At 46.5% G+C, this 19,859-nt stretch overlaps 1 protein-coding gene across 1 annotated transcript in view; it reads right to left on the bottom strand.

The window, feature by feature from the left end:
• The window catches only part of NELFB (negative elongation factor complex member B), a 411,812-nt gene that overhangs the window by 94,035 nt on the left and 297,918 nt on the right, over positions 1 to 19,859 (bottom strand). Inside the window, exon 12 of the mRNA XM_069609721.1 lies at positions 4,675 to 4,783. Within this exon, the coding sequence (XP_069465822.1) occupies positions 4,675 to 4,783 (109 nt within the window). The remainder of the gene's footprint in view (positions 1 to 4,674; positions 4,784 to 19,859) is intronic.

Below are 19,859 nucleotides of genomic sequence, written 5' to 3' on the forward strand. Positions count from 1 at the left end.
GCAGGGAATTAGGATCACTGACTATATCTGGTAGTTGAGTGGTGAGGGAGGGACAAAGTACTCCCACAGATCAGGGCGCAAATCAGGCGGGGGAGCTGGCCAACAGGGGGGGGTGGGTTAGCAATAGTCAGTAGGCAGTGTTATGGCGAGTAGTATGACTGCAGGAGCCGGGATCAACCTCACAACTTACTACTTAGGCGTTCGCTTTTCCACAGCAGATCATGGTTGATAGGGGGAGGTGGCGCGTTGGTGCGCACGGCTGTACGCGTCCTGCTGCAGACAGCTGCAGACAGGCCCTTGAGACAGTGGCCCTTCAGATCGGGTGGCCGGCTTCCGCCTCCGGTCACGGGTGTTCGGGAAGTGGCAGTGCGGCCCAATCAGCTGTCGGCTGCACTCAGGCAAACATAGTGCCATTTTGGCATGGGTACGTGCCGATTTTTTGGCAAGCACATCCAATACAGATGCCTTTCAAACTGCACTTTGCTTCCAGAAGCGCTGGTAACATGAAGCAGTAGCCGATGCTTCTGAATATGGGGACGTTGTGATTGGCGTCGTCTTGGGGTCTCCTCAGGTCGATGGATCAGCCGGGTGGGGGGGGGGGGCTCCTACCCTTCCCAGGTCAGGGTCTGCAATTTACCCCCAATTTAAATGCAGGTACTGAGTCCCATCGTTCCCTCCATGTTAAAAAGAAACGAGGCCTCATAATTTTCTGTTTAATGTAAGGATATTAACAGCTGAATGTTTGTATGGTGATTTATAAAAGTTAAATCAATACAAGAGTATTCAAAAGCAAATTGAAGCACTTGATTGCAAGGATGTTAGGCAAGTCCACCTGTACTCCTTTAATAGCCAGATTTACAGGGACCATGCACACAAGCTCCCAAGTTAAGTCCCCTGATATTCTTGGGTGCAGGCTTTAAGTGACAAATATAATAGTCTAAAATCGGAAGAATGGATCAACATTCAAGAGCATGCATTACATAATCCAATTAGACTGGTCAGTTCTCAAGCATTGAATCGTCCATGGATTCACATGTATTGAATATTGTATGGCCTAATAAATTAATACTTCTAGTGAAGGAGGCCAAAATAGCTGTTAAGTAGCTTTCCCTTTTTGTGTGGAATTCTCTTGACCTGTGAGCCCCCCAGCACTATTTGCTGGACCACTGGATTTTTGACAGTTCGCTTGAGTGAGTGCGAACCTTGTTCCACACTCACCCATTCTTTTGCTCTGCTTTTAGGAACCCTTTTTACCTCATTTTGGAGTAATGCTTTCACTCCAACTTTTCTGGCATCTAAAATTTACTAAAGCAGCACACAGCACTTTCTGTGCAGTGTTGCTGGGAGCTCCTAGAGCTTCCGCTTTGTTTCTTTATTTTCCCTTGGTTAACTCAGTTACCAAGGCAAGGTGATACTTTTTTCGTTCTTGTATTTTCTTTTGCAAGATCAGCACACCCCATCTTATGTGGAATTCTGAGGGGATCCAATTTATCACTTTTCTCGACTCTCTTGTAACTTTTTGGTTACTGTGACAAGCTCTCTGTTGAGGCTAGTGGCAGTGTACCTTTTTCCACAACTTTTTGTGGGCTTTTGTCGCATGCTATCTTCGCAGCTGCGGTAGGGGACACAAGGGCAACCCATGTACCCAAAATGGTGGCTGTACTTTTTTACACCCTAAACAAGATGACGTGTACTTTCTGATGCCTTCTTCTACTTTCCGGGTGGGGAGGCTTCCCTGGTCCCGTTGACTTCACTGGGCTTCCCAAGGAAAGCCTGTAAAGGGTCCGAGTGGCTGGCAAGTAAGGAAGGGGGGGAGGTAACCGACTCTCCCCTGTCCTTTGTCCTGCAGTGTGCATGACTGAAACCAGTTCAGACTGGGAGGCTGGATGTCCCCATTCGACAACCAGCCCCTATATGTTTCAATGGTGCATGGGTCATGATGGTGGACTTAACCAGTGTTCCTGGATACATTCCGAGGTCCTGGAGCTGAAACTCAGTCGACCAGTGGAACAGAAAAATTCCAAATAAGAACAACGAAGGATGCCGCCAGCAACTTCCAATGCCTGCCAGAGCCTGCCGAGTAACCGCTGCACTCCCGACCTCAACTTCTAAGTGACAGGGAAGATCCGAACAAGACTTCCTCCCTTGCACTGGTGGGTCTAACCAGTCCCAAGACCTCCATGGCCTGCAATTCACAAATACCCGGGGGCCTGTGCTCCATTGCTGTGCAGTCACCTGAAGCACAGATTCGCCTGGAGCTTTGTGGGCAACCTGCTAAGCCTGCAGCAATTCAAGCCAGCTGCCCGAGGACCGAGAAACTGAGAAGTGTCTACCGCTGTGACAAACGGCCTTCACCAAAGCCTGAAAAAGGCGACAAACCAGAACCGCAAAGATTCTTTGCTAGGCGTCTGGCTCCACAAGAACTGTCGCTGGGACCGTCCTGCAGCAACTGTTTTTCACTTGAAGGTACTGTCCTGCTCCTGGTAAAACTTACCTGGGGTCTGCTCGTCTTATCCTGTGATGCTGGGGGCTGTAGATGGCCCGTATCTCACACCCCTCCAGTCCTCAATAGACATGGGGGTCTAGAGTACATTGGGGGTGGACAACCCATTGTACTCTAGCCCTGCCTTAGGACATTGGTTCTTGGGGCAACCCTTCAAGGAAACATGTTGGGTAAGATTTTCATTTTAGTGCTAACTTGTGAGAACCCCAGAACATTTAGCTATACTGGTGGTTTATTTTTCCTTGTTCCCCAGTGAGCGTGAATCTTTTTCAACACTCACACTTTCTTTTACTCTTTTATAGGTGTCATTTTTAAGACTCTCCATAGTGTCTTTTTAATTTGATCCTTTTTGACAACTTTTTGGCATCTACATTTTTCTGCATGGCGCTGGAGGAGGGAGAAAGCAGTATCCGAAAAAAGAATAGTTAACTAAACAGTTATGTTTTCAGCGATTTTCGAAAAATCCAATGATTTGATAGAGTGTTCATGGCCAATGGGAGACTATTCCACAATTGTGCAGCAGCAACGGAAAAAGCCTGACCTCCGATGCGGGCGTGACGGAAAGGTGGAACAACCAGAAGACCAGCAGTAGCCGATCTTAGATACTCTGCCCCTTGGTCATACAAAGCGCAATGCACCAAGCAGAGGACCTTGAATGCAATGCACTGTTTAACAGGTAGCCACTGGAGCGAGTGCAAAACCGGGGAGATGTGAGCTCCATAGGGTGAGCCAGTAGCCACCTATGCAGCCATACTCTGAAGGCGCTGAAGCCGCTGGACTAAGCCCTTAGGTTGGGCCAGATATAAGGAATTGCAATAATCCAGCCGATTTAGCGTTAAGGCTGCCACTACCGGAGGGTGAAGGTGAGAAGGAATGAACGGCAAGAAAGTGGCCCAACTGACAAACAGCCGCCACCTTTTTGCGTTGATCGAAAGAGACGCGGTCATCATAACACCTAGGTTCTTGACCTTCTCAGTAGGTCTCGGAAGAGGGTCAAGAGAAGAAGGCCAAAAGGAGGACACCCAAAGTATCCAGTGTACAATAATCTGGTGTGTACTCGGCGCACTTAAAATTCTGCTGGTGTGTAGACTAGCCCGTGTTAAAATTGTGCAGAAAGGAAAGTGACAAGAAGTGCACTGGCCAAAAAGAGCTTTGGCTAAGTGCATCAGTTAGGCGTGGCACATTATAATTGCCATGGTGTGCTGGGCATGCTTTATATCGTTTTGGTTAATGGTGCTGTGCTTTAAATAGTTTTAACACACAACGCTTTATACAAGCAATCATGGCAGAGATAAATGTGACATATTTATGCGGATATGCAGAAGCAAAGTTGTTTGCACTAGCCACATGGAGTTCAGACACTAAGTGTATGGGGCGAATGCGTAATTGCTGAAATAGGGAACGAGAAAGCTGTTTGAAGAAGGTACAATATCACACTAGTGTCTGGCAAGGTTAGTTAATTCCAATAATCGCCCAACGGGATTACCTCCTCAGATTGGGGGCAAAGCTGTGGTTCACCCTGCACAGAATATTAGAGATCAGGCGAGATGATGAGCAGAATATTTTTAAATATCAGGGTGAGTTGGCACAACTGCATGAAATTGAGTTTTTAGTTAGAAGGTGCCTCAGGGGAGGGGCAGCCCATGTCACAGTTGCAGACCAGATGCAATGAACTGTCAGATCAGTTGGCACAAGTACAGGTGGATCTGAAACATTTTGAAGCTTTGAATGTTGAGATACAATTGAAAAAGAAGCAGTTGGAAGAACATTTGGAGGAGATTAGTATTACAAGGGATCCAGGCAGACTGAACACAGAAACAATAGTCAATCTGCCAGAGATATACAACCATTGGAAAGCAAATTGTTTCGTTTAATGTCAGAAGATGAAGAAAAAAAAACTGAAAGCAATCACTGAAATTAATGATTTAATAATCAAACTGAGAAAAGAGAGCTCAGTGTTTTATTTGTTGTTGAAATCTTATTTCGGCAGAACCATAAAAAGTTTACAAAATTTAAAAACACAATAAAATGTACATATATGTCATAATATGAAATATTCATACTTCAGATGTGTGTAAAAATAAAGAGGAGAAAACCTAATTGAGAAAAATCTTCATAGAATTCAAAGAGGTATTATTTGTGCATGAAAATAGCAACAGCTATACTCTTACCGCTTTTGTTGGCTCCAAGGCTTTCTGTAGGGACTCCAATTTGGAAGGTGCCATTTTATTGTACATGTGAACCAAAAGCCTTAATGCATGACGGTGCACATTTTCTTTCCTGAAAAAGAAGGGTGAACATCTCTTTAAATTAAATGGAAATACAAGTGGAAATGACAAATAACTTGACACTAAACACTATTAACACCTGCCTGGCTGCTTAAGGCAGACACCATACGAGAAAAAAATGCATGTTTATTATGAAGCGTTATGCAAAAACGAAGCAGACATAAAAGTTAATCTAATTAAAGGGTCACATTTTTAAGAAACATTGTGATTGTCTTGCAGTCTGCTACCCCCATTCCAATGTTTCCAGTGTTTCTTCAGTGTCTACCTTTGCTGGGAGGCGTGTCTCCAGTCAACCCTTCAAAACCTCATTGACTCCGCGGAGCGGACGCAGAGTGGCGGTGAGTGGCAGTCTTGCAGTCTGCTACCCCCATTCCAGTGTTTCCAGTGTTTCTTCAGTGTCTACCTTTGCTGGGAGGAGTGTCTCCAGTCAACCCTTCAAAACCTCATCGACTCCGCGGAGCGGACGCGGATTGGCGGTGAGTGGCAGTCTTGCAGTCATGCCAGGCAAACTGGCAATGACTGCTAAGATGGTCACTCTACCGGCCGGTCACGTCGACCAGGAAGAAGAAATAGGCCGTTGTCTAAGAAGTTCAAGAAAGAACTCTGCATCAGAAAACACAAACACCTCTTCTGAACACATTTAACTCCCTGGTCTCTTCAATCCTGTGATCACGCCGCACCGACCAACAAAGGGTGCAGCGCTTACTGTTCCACCCTTGCTCGACCGTGAAAAGAGAAAACCCAGACCACCCAGCAACCCTCATCCGCATCACATCCCTCAACTTCCCCATGGAGCTGAATCTCCTACCTTGGACGGCTGCAGCGATATCCCTCGATTGTTCTCCGCGGCTCCCGTGGCTCTCGCATGCTCCTCCAGCCAGAACCGAAGCTCCGCTGCCCCCCGGAGGGGGGACGGCGTTGAGACCTCCGGTCGGGCTGCCTGGCGCGTGTGTCGGTGCGCCGCAACTCGGCAGAGCCGCGTCCCCGAGGGGGGTGGAGGTCGCGCCTGCCCTGTCGGTGAGGGCGGGCCCCGATGAGGAGGAAGTGGGCTGCCAGATCGCCCCGGGGATGCAAGAGGCAGCGCATACACCAGAGACAGTGGAGAGTGAAGCCACTCCAGCCGCGCCTATAGACCCGCCCCTACCGTAATAACGGTAGCTGCACAGATCCATCAAAGTGCTAAACGCAACGTCAGCTCAGTGGACGAACTACAGTCCCCAACCGACGTTGATTCCTCGACTCAACCACCTAACGTCCTAGAAGTGAACCTAACTTTGACAAACCTGAGAAAAAGATCACGGACTGCAGGAGACTTTCCTAACAAACAAAAAAAAAACACGTAAAAAAGACCAAAAGAAGACACCAAACCCACTGCCCAAACAAGGAGAAAACGTAAACCAGGGCAAAGCGAACAAGAAAACCCGCGTGGGTTTCAAAAATTCAAAAAGGGCGATAAAGAAACCACAACCGCCTTTGAAGTTACTATCAGACTTCTTCCGCAAACATTCCAAGGAAATTCAAGATAAATGCCAAGAATTAACAGATGCGGAAATGTTGGAAGCTGTAAATGAAAACACCCCCCCTCGAAAACAGTGTAGGCTGGCGCCTCCGCTAAGAAACCTCTCCCCGCCCCCACTAGGAAGGGCGGACTACCTCTCCCATAACATAAACAAAGACAATTGGCAATTCGCAGGCAAACCTGCACCATCAATCTCTTCGCCAAAACCTGACTCACAGCCTAGGGAACAAGCTCCCGTCCAAGATGAAGCTGTCATCACTCTTGCAGCCTCTTTGCCGACAAGGATCACAGCAGTCACGACAGAAGCGCCGGCTTCAGCCCAGGAGAACCCAGAAATTTCGACCGTCAAAGAGCACGAACTGGTGTCCCGTGATCTGACTCAGTCAGACAACGACCCTCAAACGACGACGCCAAGCGCCTCTATGAAAAGTCCAAGTTCAGCCTGTATAGGTAGAAGCCCGTTAACTAGACCAAACTCTCCTCAAGAGGCGATACCAATGCACGCTCAAGACATCCTAACAGACGCCTATGTCAGCGAAAAAGATTTAGTGGCAACGCCTCCTTTCGTGGGGTGGGGCGAGCCAAAATCAGCAAACAAACAAGTCTCAGGAAGCAACCGGAGCAACAAGTTACCCTCAATGCCCAAACCAAACCCACAGTTTGAGAGAACCCTGGATTCCTTTTACTCAAACCTCAATAACTATAACAACCAAAGAAGACATTCGTTAGATCACCTCCCAGGAACGCCCACCACGGGGCATACCTCAACTCGCCTATCGTCCCCCCCCCACGAAATAGACTTTCTTCTCAAAGCTCAACAACCCCAAAAGACCATCCACCAAAGAAACTAGACATGTGCACTCTGATTTCAGCTTTAACGATCGCCCTCGCTCCATTCACCAAACTTTACGAAACAATCAGTGACACCTTGAAAGACCAGATCTCAATTCAAGCGTCCATGTCAACCAAATTGAACTTCCTAGAAGGATACATAATGGCCCTTGATATGAAACAAAAACACACTGAATGTCTTCGGCTTCAGCAACCTGTTCCATCTGACACAACTGTAAATTGTGCCGAGAGTGTGGATTCCTCGTGGCAAGCAGAGACACCACGCAAATCTAAGGGGACCCAAACAACACCATTCATTGATTTAACAATATCGGTTCCTACACTAACAACAACAGAAAAGATCACAAAAAAGCCATTCGAGGCCATCTCAAAACCCAGAACAATCACAACCGTCGCATCAATATTTCAACATCAAGCCGCCCCAAAGGGCAAACTCCCGCCGCTTCTAAAATTTCCAGCAACCCATCCTACCCAATTGTCTGCAGCAAAAGAAAAGCAAAGAGTAATATCGGAAGAAAGTGACCCTATTAACCTTTCGCCAAGAGGGGTCGAGGCATTCCTAAATAACGAGGATTTGATGAACATTTCACAGCACTTAACGGATTCGACAACACCTCAGTCATTGAATGACAAACTCACGCCAGAAACAACCAAGTCATTAGCTCAACTACAAATAGGATCCAATGTTGAAGATTCAGGGCCTGAGTCTCCATTCCTCACCCTTGAAAATCGTAGGAGAGCCACCAGGAACCATGAGGACTCGCGGAAACCCGAACCTCATCGATTGAACCATAATGCAAAGAAAAGACCAACCCACCAAACACACGGAGTAAGAACGCGAGAAAACCGTTCTTACAATTCGAAAGGACGCTACGAAGAAACTCAATGCCCCAGATCTGACGTCCGACGATCAAGTGACCGCTTGCAAAGAACTACTAATAGATCCACTGCAAGCCGAAAAACCCTCTTAGACCGCCTCCATAAAAGACCTCAAATTAGATGGATCCTGAAACTAGAACAAATTTCAGGCAACCGGGATAATGTAACTTTAAACAGAGGAACAGTTCTTGACCTGTTTAGTTACATCCCGAAACTGCGTGCGGTGAAGTCCGCTGATCTCCAGACAGTGGACCCAAGCCATATCAATCTTAAGGCGATTTCTCACCTCTACATCTCATCCTCAACTACAAACAAAATATTAAGATCAGCTGCAGAAGACTTGTTAACGATGGGCTACAACCTAACTGAATCTTCAATGAAAATAAAAATACTCAAACCCTCGGACTCAGAAGAGTGCTCTAATCCTTCAAAGGGAATTACGGATCGGAAACAAGCCCCTCAAAAACAACACTGCTCCACAAAGAGATCCCGAGTTATTCAAACGCAGAAAGAGCCCGAAAACCCGATTCACAAGAAAGTCCACCCGACGTCATCTATAAAACCATCTGACCAACAGTTATTATCTCGTGATCAACCCCAAAATATTCCACCCTCTTCAGCACCTCAAAGAGATAAGCTGTAACAACGCCAAACGAAAGGCCCACAGAAAATACAAAGGATGGTTCAAAACGAGACTTACTCCAACGTGGTAAAATCTCTTCCAGCGTCCACACTTGATGTAGTCATGGCTGCCAAAGGCTCTGAAGCCTAAACGCCAAAAATAGCCACTCAAGCACAAGACCTACAGCGACACGAATGAAGATCAACAAACCTCGAAGCACGACCAAATAAAGATTTGCTCATGGAACGCCAAGGCTTCTGCCACCTAACTTCCTCGGGCTCAATAAATCCAACGAATACGATATTATTTGTCTCCAAGAGACCTGGCTTCTCCAACCTCCGATCATCGATGGCTACGAGACAAACATAGTCGCAGCCAAAAAAGGCTTAACAGGAAGGCCGACCGCCGGCCTACTCGTGGCAATCCGAAGTGGCCGTGGCTTAACAAACATCAAAAAATTAAGAGAGACCCACTACATGTTAATGATGAGGCTAAACTGGTCACCTGCTACGGAGACTAACACACTCCAGACAAAGTCAATGATTATCATCACCATATACTGGAACCCGGCCACAATAAATACCCAAAAATTCATCAAGGAAATGGAACGAAAAATTGACTGGATTCACCTAAACCAGCAAGTAGACCACATACTCATATGTGGGGATCTCAACATCAGCTGTCAAAATCTCACTGACCCTCCTACTTTAAAATCTAAAGGTCCACCAACAGATGAGAGGGTATCCAAATGGTCGAACTTAATGGACTCCAGAGCTTTCTCCAACCTTGACCACGTCTTTTACGACCCAAAAAGATGTCCAACCTGGGAGAGATCAAACTCTAAATCAACAATCGACTACATCTTTGTCTCCTGGCCGTTACTAAACCTAGTAACATCATTCAACGTCATAAGAACAGAAGAGAGTGACCACAACCTCTTAGAAACCACCTGGTCTTCGGCCCCACCTAAAAATATCTCGATGCCAACCAATATAGAACCAATAACCCAAGGCACAAGACTGAGAATGAATGAAAGAGCAATAAGCACCTTGACGGCAACTTATAAAGATCTAACTACACATGAACAGCCTTCGTCGGTCGACTATACTCCATTGTTGACCTCATTTAGACTCCCAAGTGGAAATAATAGCCACACTCGACCCCAACAGAAGCACACTTTTGATAAACTAATCTCAGAAAAGAAGAGGGAGCTAAGAAGAGCAAAAAGACAAGCATGGAAAGTTAATCCCCAATCAGCACAAACCGTCATTACAACAGCAGTCAAAGCCTACAAAAATTGGCTGAAAGGCCATCGCCATAACCTCTATCAACAGGACGCAGAGAACATTCTCACGGCGATAAACGGCAACCATGCGAGAGACTTCTGGACTCTTATCCACTCAGTTACACCTGGAGCCCTCCCTTGCCAACTTAACGGAATCGCCGCTGCAGTTTGGGAGACCTACTTTGAAACCCTATTCCAACAACCAGCCACCACCCAGGATCTAGCGAGCGGCACTGACCCCCCCATGGATCAAGTTAGATGACCCTGAAGACATCCAAATTCAAATAAGAAAACTAAAACCATCTCGTGCTCCTGGACCAGATGGAATAACAAACTTTGATCTAAAATCACATCCGGAAGCGTGGTCCTCACTCCGGAGCATAATCTTCAGCCGCTGCTAGGCTTCCAAATCTATTCCATCATCATGGACCTGCGCGAACATTGTCCCGATTTATAAAAAAGGAAACAGGGCTCATCCAGCAAACATTCGCCCCATATCCCTTCTGGATTCAATAGGTAAACTTTTTGGTTCCCTTCTTTTGCAACACTTCACCAGGTGGGCAAACAACGCCCCTTGTCAAGACAACCTTCAAACCGGCTTCAAGAAGAAATTAGGCACGAACGCCAACATCATGATATTGAATACACTGAAAAATAAGATCCTGGAAGGCAAACCCAGCCTATATATCACGTTCGTGGACCTAACACAGGCGTTCGACAAAGTGGACCGTGCAAGATTATGGCAGAAACTAACTCAATAGGAATGTCCTCCCGAGCTCTTGAACCCAATCAAGGCATTATACTCCAATACGTCAATGAGAGTCCGGTTAAACCAACAAGGGACCCTATCTGGGGTGATAAAAACAGCCAGAGGGGTAAAACAAGTCTGCCCGCTGGCACCCGCCCTATTTTGGACCTACCTAGGAGATTTTCAAGACTCAGAAAAACTAATCCGTTCATTTCCACCAAAGTTAGGAGGAGCACAGATCAGTCGCCTGCTGTACACAGACGATCTGATCCTATTGGATCACACCCCAATAGGTCTCCAACGACAACTGAATAACCTGCAAAGGTACATGGCCGAAAACAACTTGGAAATCAATGAGTCAAAAAAAAAAACAATGGTGCTCCCAAAAACATTTAAACCGAAGGAAAAGATTCACCTTCACTTGGGACCGGCCCAAATCGAAATCGTGACTAACTTTAAATACTTGGGTGTCACGTTAGACAGCTCCTTGAAAGAAAAAGCTATGCAAGAAGTTCTCATTGCGAAAGCTAAGAAGCTATCCATACAGGGGAAGGCTATAGACATCAAATTCGGACGTTACTCGCTAATCCCAGTGAGAGACTTTTATAAGAAAAAGGTAATACCATTGTTAATTTCCGGGACGGACGCTATGCCAAACCTTCCACCAGAGCTTTGGCCTAAATTGGAAGCCTTGTTCTGGAGAAGAATTCTTGGCCTCCCAAAATCGACCCCGATCGCCTCGATCAGGAGAGAACTTGGCCTATTATCCTTGGGAACCACAGTAGCGCTAAACAGCATCCTATTATATAGGAAATGTATCATGCCAGATTCCCCGTATGCCTACCATCTGATAAATCAAGAACTTGAACTGAAATCATGCAAAACACTCCAGAACTGGGAATTCAAGATGCTCAACCTTTTATACTCAGTGGATAGCTGCAAGGAAGAACTGATAACCAATCCAGTTAAAACCTCTAAAAAAATCAAAGAGTGGGATTGGATAAAAACTCTAGAAACAGCAAATAAATACAAACTGACCAGCCACCTTCCACCATTCTTCAACAAACTGGACACGTTGCAAACATACCTCAAACTTTTCCCAAGTAGATCAGCTCGACTCTACTTTTTGAAAATTCGATTGAACCTCTTGGGGACAAATGAAATTCTGGCTATTAGAGGCTTAACACCAACAAACGTATGTCGCTGCTGCAAATCCACCACAGAAAGAGAAACAATCCGCCATCTCCTCCTGAACTGCCCCGAGACAGGCAACATCCGCCTCACTTACTTGAAGAACATCATCTCTGACCTTTCTTCACTAGATGAGGACAATTGCTGGAATAAGATGATCGCTGGCGACAAACCAGGCTGGGCCCTGGCGACTGTAAACATCATGCAATATATCATCAACGTGAAGCTTCCACTCTACGTTCCGAACATTCTCCCCATCACGACCAACTAACCTAAAAGGGACTCACGAGATACACATAACCTGACCCTTCACGTCCCTGACGGGTTTGTTTGGCTCTTGTTTCCACTCACCTGTCTTCTTTTTGGTTTTGGATTTGCATTGATGGTCTACTTTCTCGCTTTCTCTTTTACAAGAAGAAAACCTGTTAACCCGTTATCCTTTCTGTTTTGGTCTTCGGACTAGAAGTAAATTTAATCCACTGCTTTGTTAAAAAATCCGAAGTGATTAAATAAAAATAAAAAAAATAAAAATTAGGCCATGTTGCAGTGGGTTGGACCCCCTGTCTTAACTTATTTTTTAAAACGGTCCTGACTTTTTGGAGGTCAGTAAAGCCTTCTTTCTGCTTTACTTCCCTTCCCCTTTTTGTTCATTCTTATGGGGAAGCAGACTAGTCACTCAGAACGTCAGTACTGAGACTGGCACTCCTGTATTTTAAAAACTGCACACATCACCTTACAGTGAAGTACAGTTATGATACATTGCATCCTTAGAACCCAATGGCTTTTTGGTTGCTTAGACGATCTGCCTAAGACAAGTTGGTGGCAGCTATACACTTTTGCATTTACAGCCCATGGCTAAAGGTGGCTAGCACCCTAAAAGGCTGTGCCATGTGATATTTGCTCGCTCTTTGGCCATCTTATCCTTGGCCTTCTTCCTACATTCTCAGGTCAAGAAATGCCATATATGGAAACCTCTTTCCCAGTGAAAGGTGCTGGCAAGTGGGCACCGGTCCCAGTCCACATCCTCATGCTCATGCTCCCAAAAGCCTGCTGCTGGACAAATATGATGGCCAGTGGTTGACTAGGATTGGACAAAGGCTGCTTGAATGTTGCAGATCCTTACCATAGATTGGTTTGGGCAGACCATTCCTGAATCTGGGATAAAAGGAGGGTGTAACGCTCACCTGATTCTCGCAGAGGCGCCGGTCTTGACTGGGCGACTACCGTATCTTCAAAGGTGATGTGTAGCACCCGGTTGGCTCTTTGGGCTGGACCTCTGTGCACTGTATGCCTGACGTGTAGAGTAAGATGTCTGCAGATAGAAAATATGGGGTTAATGAACTGGGGTTATTGGGGTGTCCCTATCTCTTTCCTCTTCTCCTCTCCTGTAGACCCCAAAGGTTAACGCTCTCACCATAGGTAAGTGAATGCCGAGCTCTCCATCTGCCTCGGGGCAGGGTGCTGTAGCCAGTTTCTTCACTGGATAGGTAGCGCAGGCCTCTTGACTTCAGAGGACTGCTGTCCGTCGTTTACTGCACGAACGGTAAGTTTCGAGTCATCCAAATGTCTTTTTAAAGTCTTTAGTATTGATGTCTCTTGTTTTGCAGGTTTCCGGCGATGGCGGATGACGGGCTGAAGTGAGTTGAAGATGGAGCCCGTGTGATGAATAGAAGCGCCTGGAAGCACGCGAGTAAGCGCTTGTTGCCTGCTTCACGATGCACTCTAACTGTCTTTTTATTTTGCAGGTACGAGTTCGGAGCGGCTGCAGGGTGCCGGAATACCCACTGGATTAGATGTGGAAAGGAGTAATGGCACGTGAGTATTAAAGTTCCCCAATGTCTTTAAACGCACCTTGTTTTGTCTTTCAGATGCGGATGCAGCGCCGAAGGCCTCCGGAGCGTGCAAAGAGTTGGTAAGCCTTTGCCTTTCCGATGCCGGAATGCTAACCTGTTCTTTCTTGTCTTTATAGGTGTTGCTGAAGACTGGATTCTGGATGGTAAGCCTTTGCCTTTCAGATGCCGGAATGCTAACCTGTTCTTTCTTGTCTTTATAGGTGTTGCTGAAGACTGGATTCAGGATGGTAAGCCTTTTTCCTTAGGCCCAGGACTGGATGCAGAAGACACGATGAGCGTCCTGCTGCAGAGAGTGCAGAATAACGCAAAGCAAGATTCATCCACCGGGTGTGGTTTAAATAGCCTCCTGTAGTGCTTAGGTATCTCCTTCCACAGCCACGCCTAAGTAAGAAAAGAGTTCCTGGTAAGAAAAGAGTTCCTGCCTTCCAGAAGAGTTCCAGTGTTCTAAATCTAGGGAGTGGCTCCAGCCCCACCCAACAGGAAAAGTAGTTCCAAACAGAAGAGGATCAGAGGCTCAACTGGCAGGCAAGTAAGCAGCATGGTCTGCTGCAGGTAAGTCCACCCAAGCATTATGAGCCCGGCGCTTCCAGCGCTGGGACTGGGCATATTTATGAGCCTGGTGCCACTTGCGCCAGGACTGGGTCCAAAAGGTCCCAATTGGGACTGGTTGGCACTCGGAACCTGGGTTATGGATCTGCTTCCAAGGGAGTTGGGAAAACCCTGACCTTTTGGAAGCAGAGATCATGACAGAGGGCACCTGCACTATATGGCAGATCCTCGTTGGAACCAAGACTTCAATGTAGAAGAGCAGCCCGCCGAATAAGCCAGGACGACCCCTGCAGCTGCCCAGCATAAACTCCAGTGATTGGCCCAGTGAAGCCATGCACCTCTGCCTGATCTTAGAAGAGCCTCATTGGCGCTTTAACCCTTGGAGCATGGGAACAACCAGTCTTGACCCCTGCTTGCAGATGCAAGCCATGGAAGCCTTTGGAAGTGACCACAGTGGACTGACCAGCTCCCTTTTGGGCTACCACACTGCAGCGGTCGCCATGCGAGTAGAGCCTTGGGACTCTCAGGATCTTCATCTTATGCCACGAGCCACCTGTCCTCGCAATTTCCACCTTCTCATGATATGATATTATAGGTTTATTTATATAGCGCCTATACACAATGTGTTTCAAAGCGCTTCAAGGCAAGGGAGGGAACAAGGGAAATACAGCGACATTCTTACAGGCCATGAACAGTAAGGATGTGAAATTAACTATCGTACTCGGCCTGACGACATTTCAGATAGTGCAAGAGCTAAAACATAGATAAGGAAGGGAGGGGGAGAGTGGGAAGGAAATGGAAACAGACAGGCGACTACCGTATTAAGCCTGACAACATTTCTGGTAGAGCCGGAGAAAAACAAAAGGGGAGGGAGAGGGGTGCAGAAAGGGAGGGGAGGAACAAAACAAACGACTATCGTACTAGGCCTTATAACGTTTCAGATAGTGCTGGCTATCATACCAGGCCTAGGGACAATTCTGATTTAGTAAGTGCATAGAAGAAAGTAAGAAGACGAGGGGAGGAGATAGGAAAAGGGAGAGGTGAGGGGAGGAGAGAACAGAGAGTAAGCAGCCAAAAAGAGTTGAGAAGCAAGAGGGGAGAGCGAATACAATTGCAGAAGTCAGTAGTAACACACTTACACCTGCTCCCCAGCTGCAAAGGAAAAGAGGCTGGAGGGCTCCTTAAGTAGGGAAAAGAGCAGCAAGCAGGAAGACACTAGGTGGGTGGGGCCGTGGCCAGGTGACCTAGATCCACTTACACCTTCTCCCCAGCTGCAAAGGAAAAGAGGCTGGAGGACTCCTTAAGTAGGGAAAAAGAGCAGCAACCAGGCAGGCACCAGGTGGGTGGTGCTTGCTAAGTGGGGAAAAAGAGCAGCAAACAGGAAGGCACCAGGTGGGCGAGGCTTAGGCCAGGTGACCTATATCCACTTACACCTGCTCCCCAGCTGCAAAGGAAAAGAGGCTGGAGGACTCCTTATGTAGGGAAAAAGAGGAGCAACCAGGCAGGCACCAGGTGGACGGGACTTGCTAAGTGGTGAAAAGGAGCGGCAACCAGGAAGGCACCAGGTGGGTGGGCCTTGCTAAGTGGTGAAAAAGAGTGGCAACCAGGAAGGCACCAGGTGGGTGGGGCTTAGGCCAGGTGACCTAGATCCACTTACACCTGCTCCCAAGCTGCAAGGGAAAAAAGGCTGGAGGGCTCCTTAAGTAGGGAAAAGAGCAGCAAGCAGGAAGGCACCAGGTGGGTGGGGCTTGCTAAGTGGTGAAAAAGAGAAGCAACCAGGAAGGCACCAGGTAGGCAGGGTTTAGGCCAGGTGACCTAGATCCACCTACACCTGCTCCCAGGCTGCAAAGGAAAAGAGGCTGGAGGACTCCTTAAGTAGGAAAAAGAGCGGCAAGCAGGAATGCACCAGGTGGGCGGGACTTGCTAAGTGGTGAAAAAGAGCAGCATCCAGGAAGGCACCAGGTGGGTGGGGCTTGCTAAGTGGTGAAAAAGGAGCAGCAACCAGGAAGGCACCATGAAAGGGAAGCTGAGCTGGGGCTGCTTCTGTGATCACCATTGGAATATTGCTGGTCACCACTGGACCGTGGTGACTGGAACCATCCTTCTGCAATCCAAATGAGGTGTCCTGATGGGTCTATACTGCCATGGTGTGCATCTTTTCTTCGTTTGGAGGTCTTCAAGAAGTTGCCTGGAACAGTCTGGTGAGATCTCGACCCGAAAAGGAACCTCTCCACTCACCCAAACCAAGGACATAAGAATGGAGAGCCAGCAAACTCTTATTCTGGAAAGCATGCATTGTCACCAGGAAGAATCGGAGTCAGTGAGGGTAAGTGAACATACCCATTTCTGTCCCCCTGTCTTCCATAGGGTACCACTTGGAAGAGAACTCTTGTCCCTAAAGCTCCCTCTGGCCTGGCTTTTGGTTGTCGAACCTTAGTCAAGGATGTAATAAATATTTACCTTACTTTGAAGAACTTTTCAATCAGTCCACTACATCAGTTCTGAAATTACTTCCCTGGAGAAACCATAGTAGAACTTTTGACTTTTTGAGCACAAGACGCCATACATTTTAGGGCTTGACTTCATAAGACAGAGAACTGGGTTGTGATTATTCTATCTATACGTACTGTTTTTCTTACCTTGAACTACTTACCTGTTGACTACTAGTAAGTGATATTCTCTCTAAACGTGAATATTTATCGGTTACTGTGTTTTTGCTGCAGCTATTTTCACTGAGGCTATTTTAACTGGGGTTTTAGCCGCTGCAGGATTTCCTTTTTTCCCATTTCTTTTTACATATACCTGTTGTGTGTTTGGTATAGGGGATTTGGGGCAGTGGGTTTAAGGTTGAGGTTTGTTTCAACAGGGGGAACGCCCCCGCACCATAATAAATAAATAAAATAATAAATAATGATAAGATAACACAAAATCCCCCAAAACAGTGATGCTGAAAACGCCATGGTTATAATAGCGGCAAAAACATGTGAAACCAAATCTATTTATTATACATATGGTATACATTACTTACCGTAATAGTATTTCTGAGGCTCTTATCTGCTTAGATTCACATACTGTGCATAGGCAGACAGTGGTAGGTACAGCATATTGCACTCGTTTCCCAGTTTCAAAAAAGGACGTCGACAGGGTGTGCTTGTAATACTATCCTTGTGTGACGTGTATTGAACCCATGATCCTTCACGCGTCAAGGTCCCTCTGTTTGTTTCTGGCTAGAGCGAGCATGAAGTATGCGCGAGTACAGAAGATAAAGAAGGTGTTAGCCGTTTATGTGCCTTCCACTGCAAGAGGGGAGGAAGGGCACGCGCATGTGAATCTAAGCAGGTACAAACATCAGAAGTACGATTACGTTAAGTAATATATGCCTTCTGAGTCTCATGGATTTGCTTAAAATCACATGCTGTGCATAGACTAGTAAGCAGTACCAGGAGATGGTGGTGGGATGTTAGAAGGTACAGCGGCAAAAAGATGTTTTAACACTGCCTGACCCACCAGTGAATCACTCATAGAATGTGCATCTAAAGCAGCAATGCTGTGTAATGGTGTGAATTGAACTCCAGGTTGCTGTTTTGCAAATGGCGCCTAAAGGTACATTTGCAATGAAAGTTATAGTAGCCCCTGTGCCTAGAGTAGACTGTGCTCTGGGCGTAAAGGGTAAAGCTCTCTTTGAAAGAGAATAACACGTCTGGATGCATTTCACAATCCATTTTGAAATAGCAGACTGAGACCGGATCCCCTTCTCTTCCAGAGGCTATGGAAACAAAGAACTGGTCTGTTTTCCGTAGAAGTTTTATTTAAGTAATACATTACAGCTCTTCTGATATATAATGTATGGAAGCTTCTTCCGCTGAATTTGTAGGGTTTTGGAAAAAGCTTGAAGTTCTACAGATTTATTGACAAGGAGATGAATTTAGGAGAGAAGTGTGGGTGTGTGCGTAAAACCACTCTGTTCTTGTGAATAGTGACAAATGGATCTTGAACCGAGAGCGCCAAAAGTTCACGTACCCTCCTTATAGAGGTAATGGGAATGAGCAAAGCAGTCTTATAAGTGAAGCACTTAAGACTGGCTTTATGCATTGGCTCAAAAAGAGGGTCCATATGTCTAGTAAGGACTACATTTAAGTCCCATCCGGGGTTGGATTTGAAATCAGTGTGTGTGATCTTTGGCCCCCTTCCATAAAGGCTTTAATGTACAGGGACTTTCCAAAAAGGTATTTTCTTTTGAAAGCTGGGGTAAGCAGACAGAGCAACTAGATGTACTCTCAGTGAATTAATGACAAGCCCTGAATCTAGAAGGTAAAGTGGCTACAGAACAATGTGAAGAGGTGTGCAGTCAAATAGGATTGATGCACCGTGATCTACACCAAATGACAAAGCGTTTCCACTTACTGAAATAGCAGTGTTTGGTATTAGGTTTACGTGCTTCCTTAAGACTGTCCATACATACTTGAGGAAGATTCAAATGTCCAAGCACTATGAATCCAGGAGCCAAGCTGCTAAATTCAGTGTCTGAGGACATGGATACAGTGCTGACCCCAAATCTTGGGACAGCATGTTGAACGGACATGGAAGCTTGACTGAAGAACAAAGACATTCTCTTTAGGTGTGAGAACCATGTTTGTCGGACCCACATTGGAGCTATTAGGATAAGTTTGACTTGTTCCTGGTGCATCTTGTGGACTATCCTGTTGAATGAAGGAGCGAGGGGAGGGACAAGCATCGGCAAATCTCCAAGAACAAATCATCCACAGGGCGTTCCCCTTGGATCTTGTCTGGGGGTATCTGGAGGTGAAGTCTAGGCATTGCGCGTTCTCCAGTGTTGGGAATTGATGTATAAGTGGATGACCCCAATCTGTGAAGACAGTGTGTAAAATGTCAACACGCAACTGCCATTCATGCTAATTGAGAAGTTGTAAGTTTCTGCTGAGGACATCTGCTAGAAGATTGTGTTCCCCCTTGAACATGTTGGGACAGGAGGAACATGGGTTTCAGCACCCAATTCCATAGGTTTTGGGCTAGTCTGGAGAGTGTGTCCCGCCCTGTTTGGTTATATAAAACATGGCTGTAGTGCTGTCTGTTAGGACTAGAATTTCTTCCCTAGTAACTGGACTTGACAGGCTTTGAGAGTTTGCATTAATGCCAGAAGCTCTACAGGTTGATGTGCTTGTTCGCTAGTGTCTGAGCCCACACCCTGTATGCTGTATGATGGAGATAATGTGCTCCCCACCTTGATAGGGAAGCGTCTATGGTAAGAGTGGCCTCTAATGCTGGTGTGGTGAATGATTTTCTTTTGAGAAAGTTCTCCCTTGACCACCACTACACATACAGAACTAGAGACTGCGAGACAACCACTAGATCGTCCCACTGACCGTTTGCCTGAGACCATTGTCTTGCGAGCCACTTTTGCATCTGATGCATGCGCAGGCGGGCTTAGGTTACTAGGTAGATGGAGGAAGCCATTGTTTCTGAGCAGGCACATGGCAATGCGTATGGTTATGTGACGGTCGGCTATAAATGTGGAATTAGGAATAGCATGTTTTGGACCCTCTCGTGGA

The sequence above is a fragment of the Ambystoma mexicanum genome, chromosome 8, assembly GCF_040938575.1.
Source record: "Ambystoma mexicanum isolate Mex_15411 chromosome 8, UKY_AmexF1_1, whole genome shotgun sequence".
NCBI lineage: Eukaryota > Metazoa > Chordata > Amphibia > Caudata > Ambystomatidae > Ambystoma > Ambystoma mexicanum.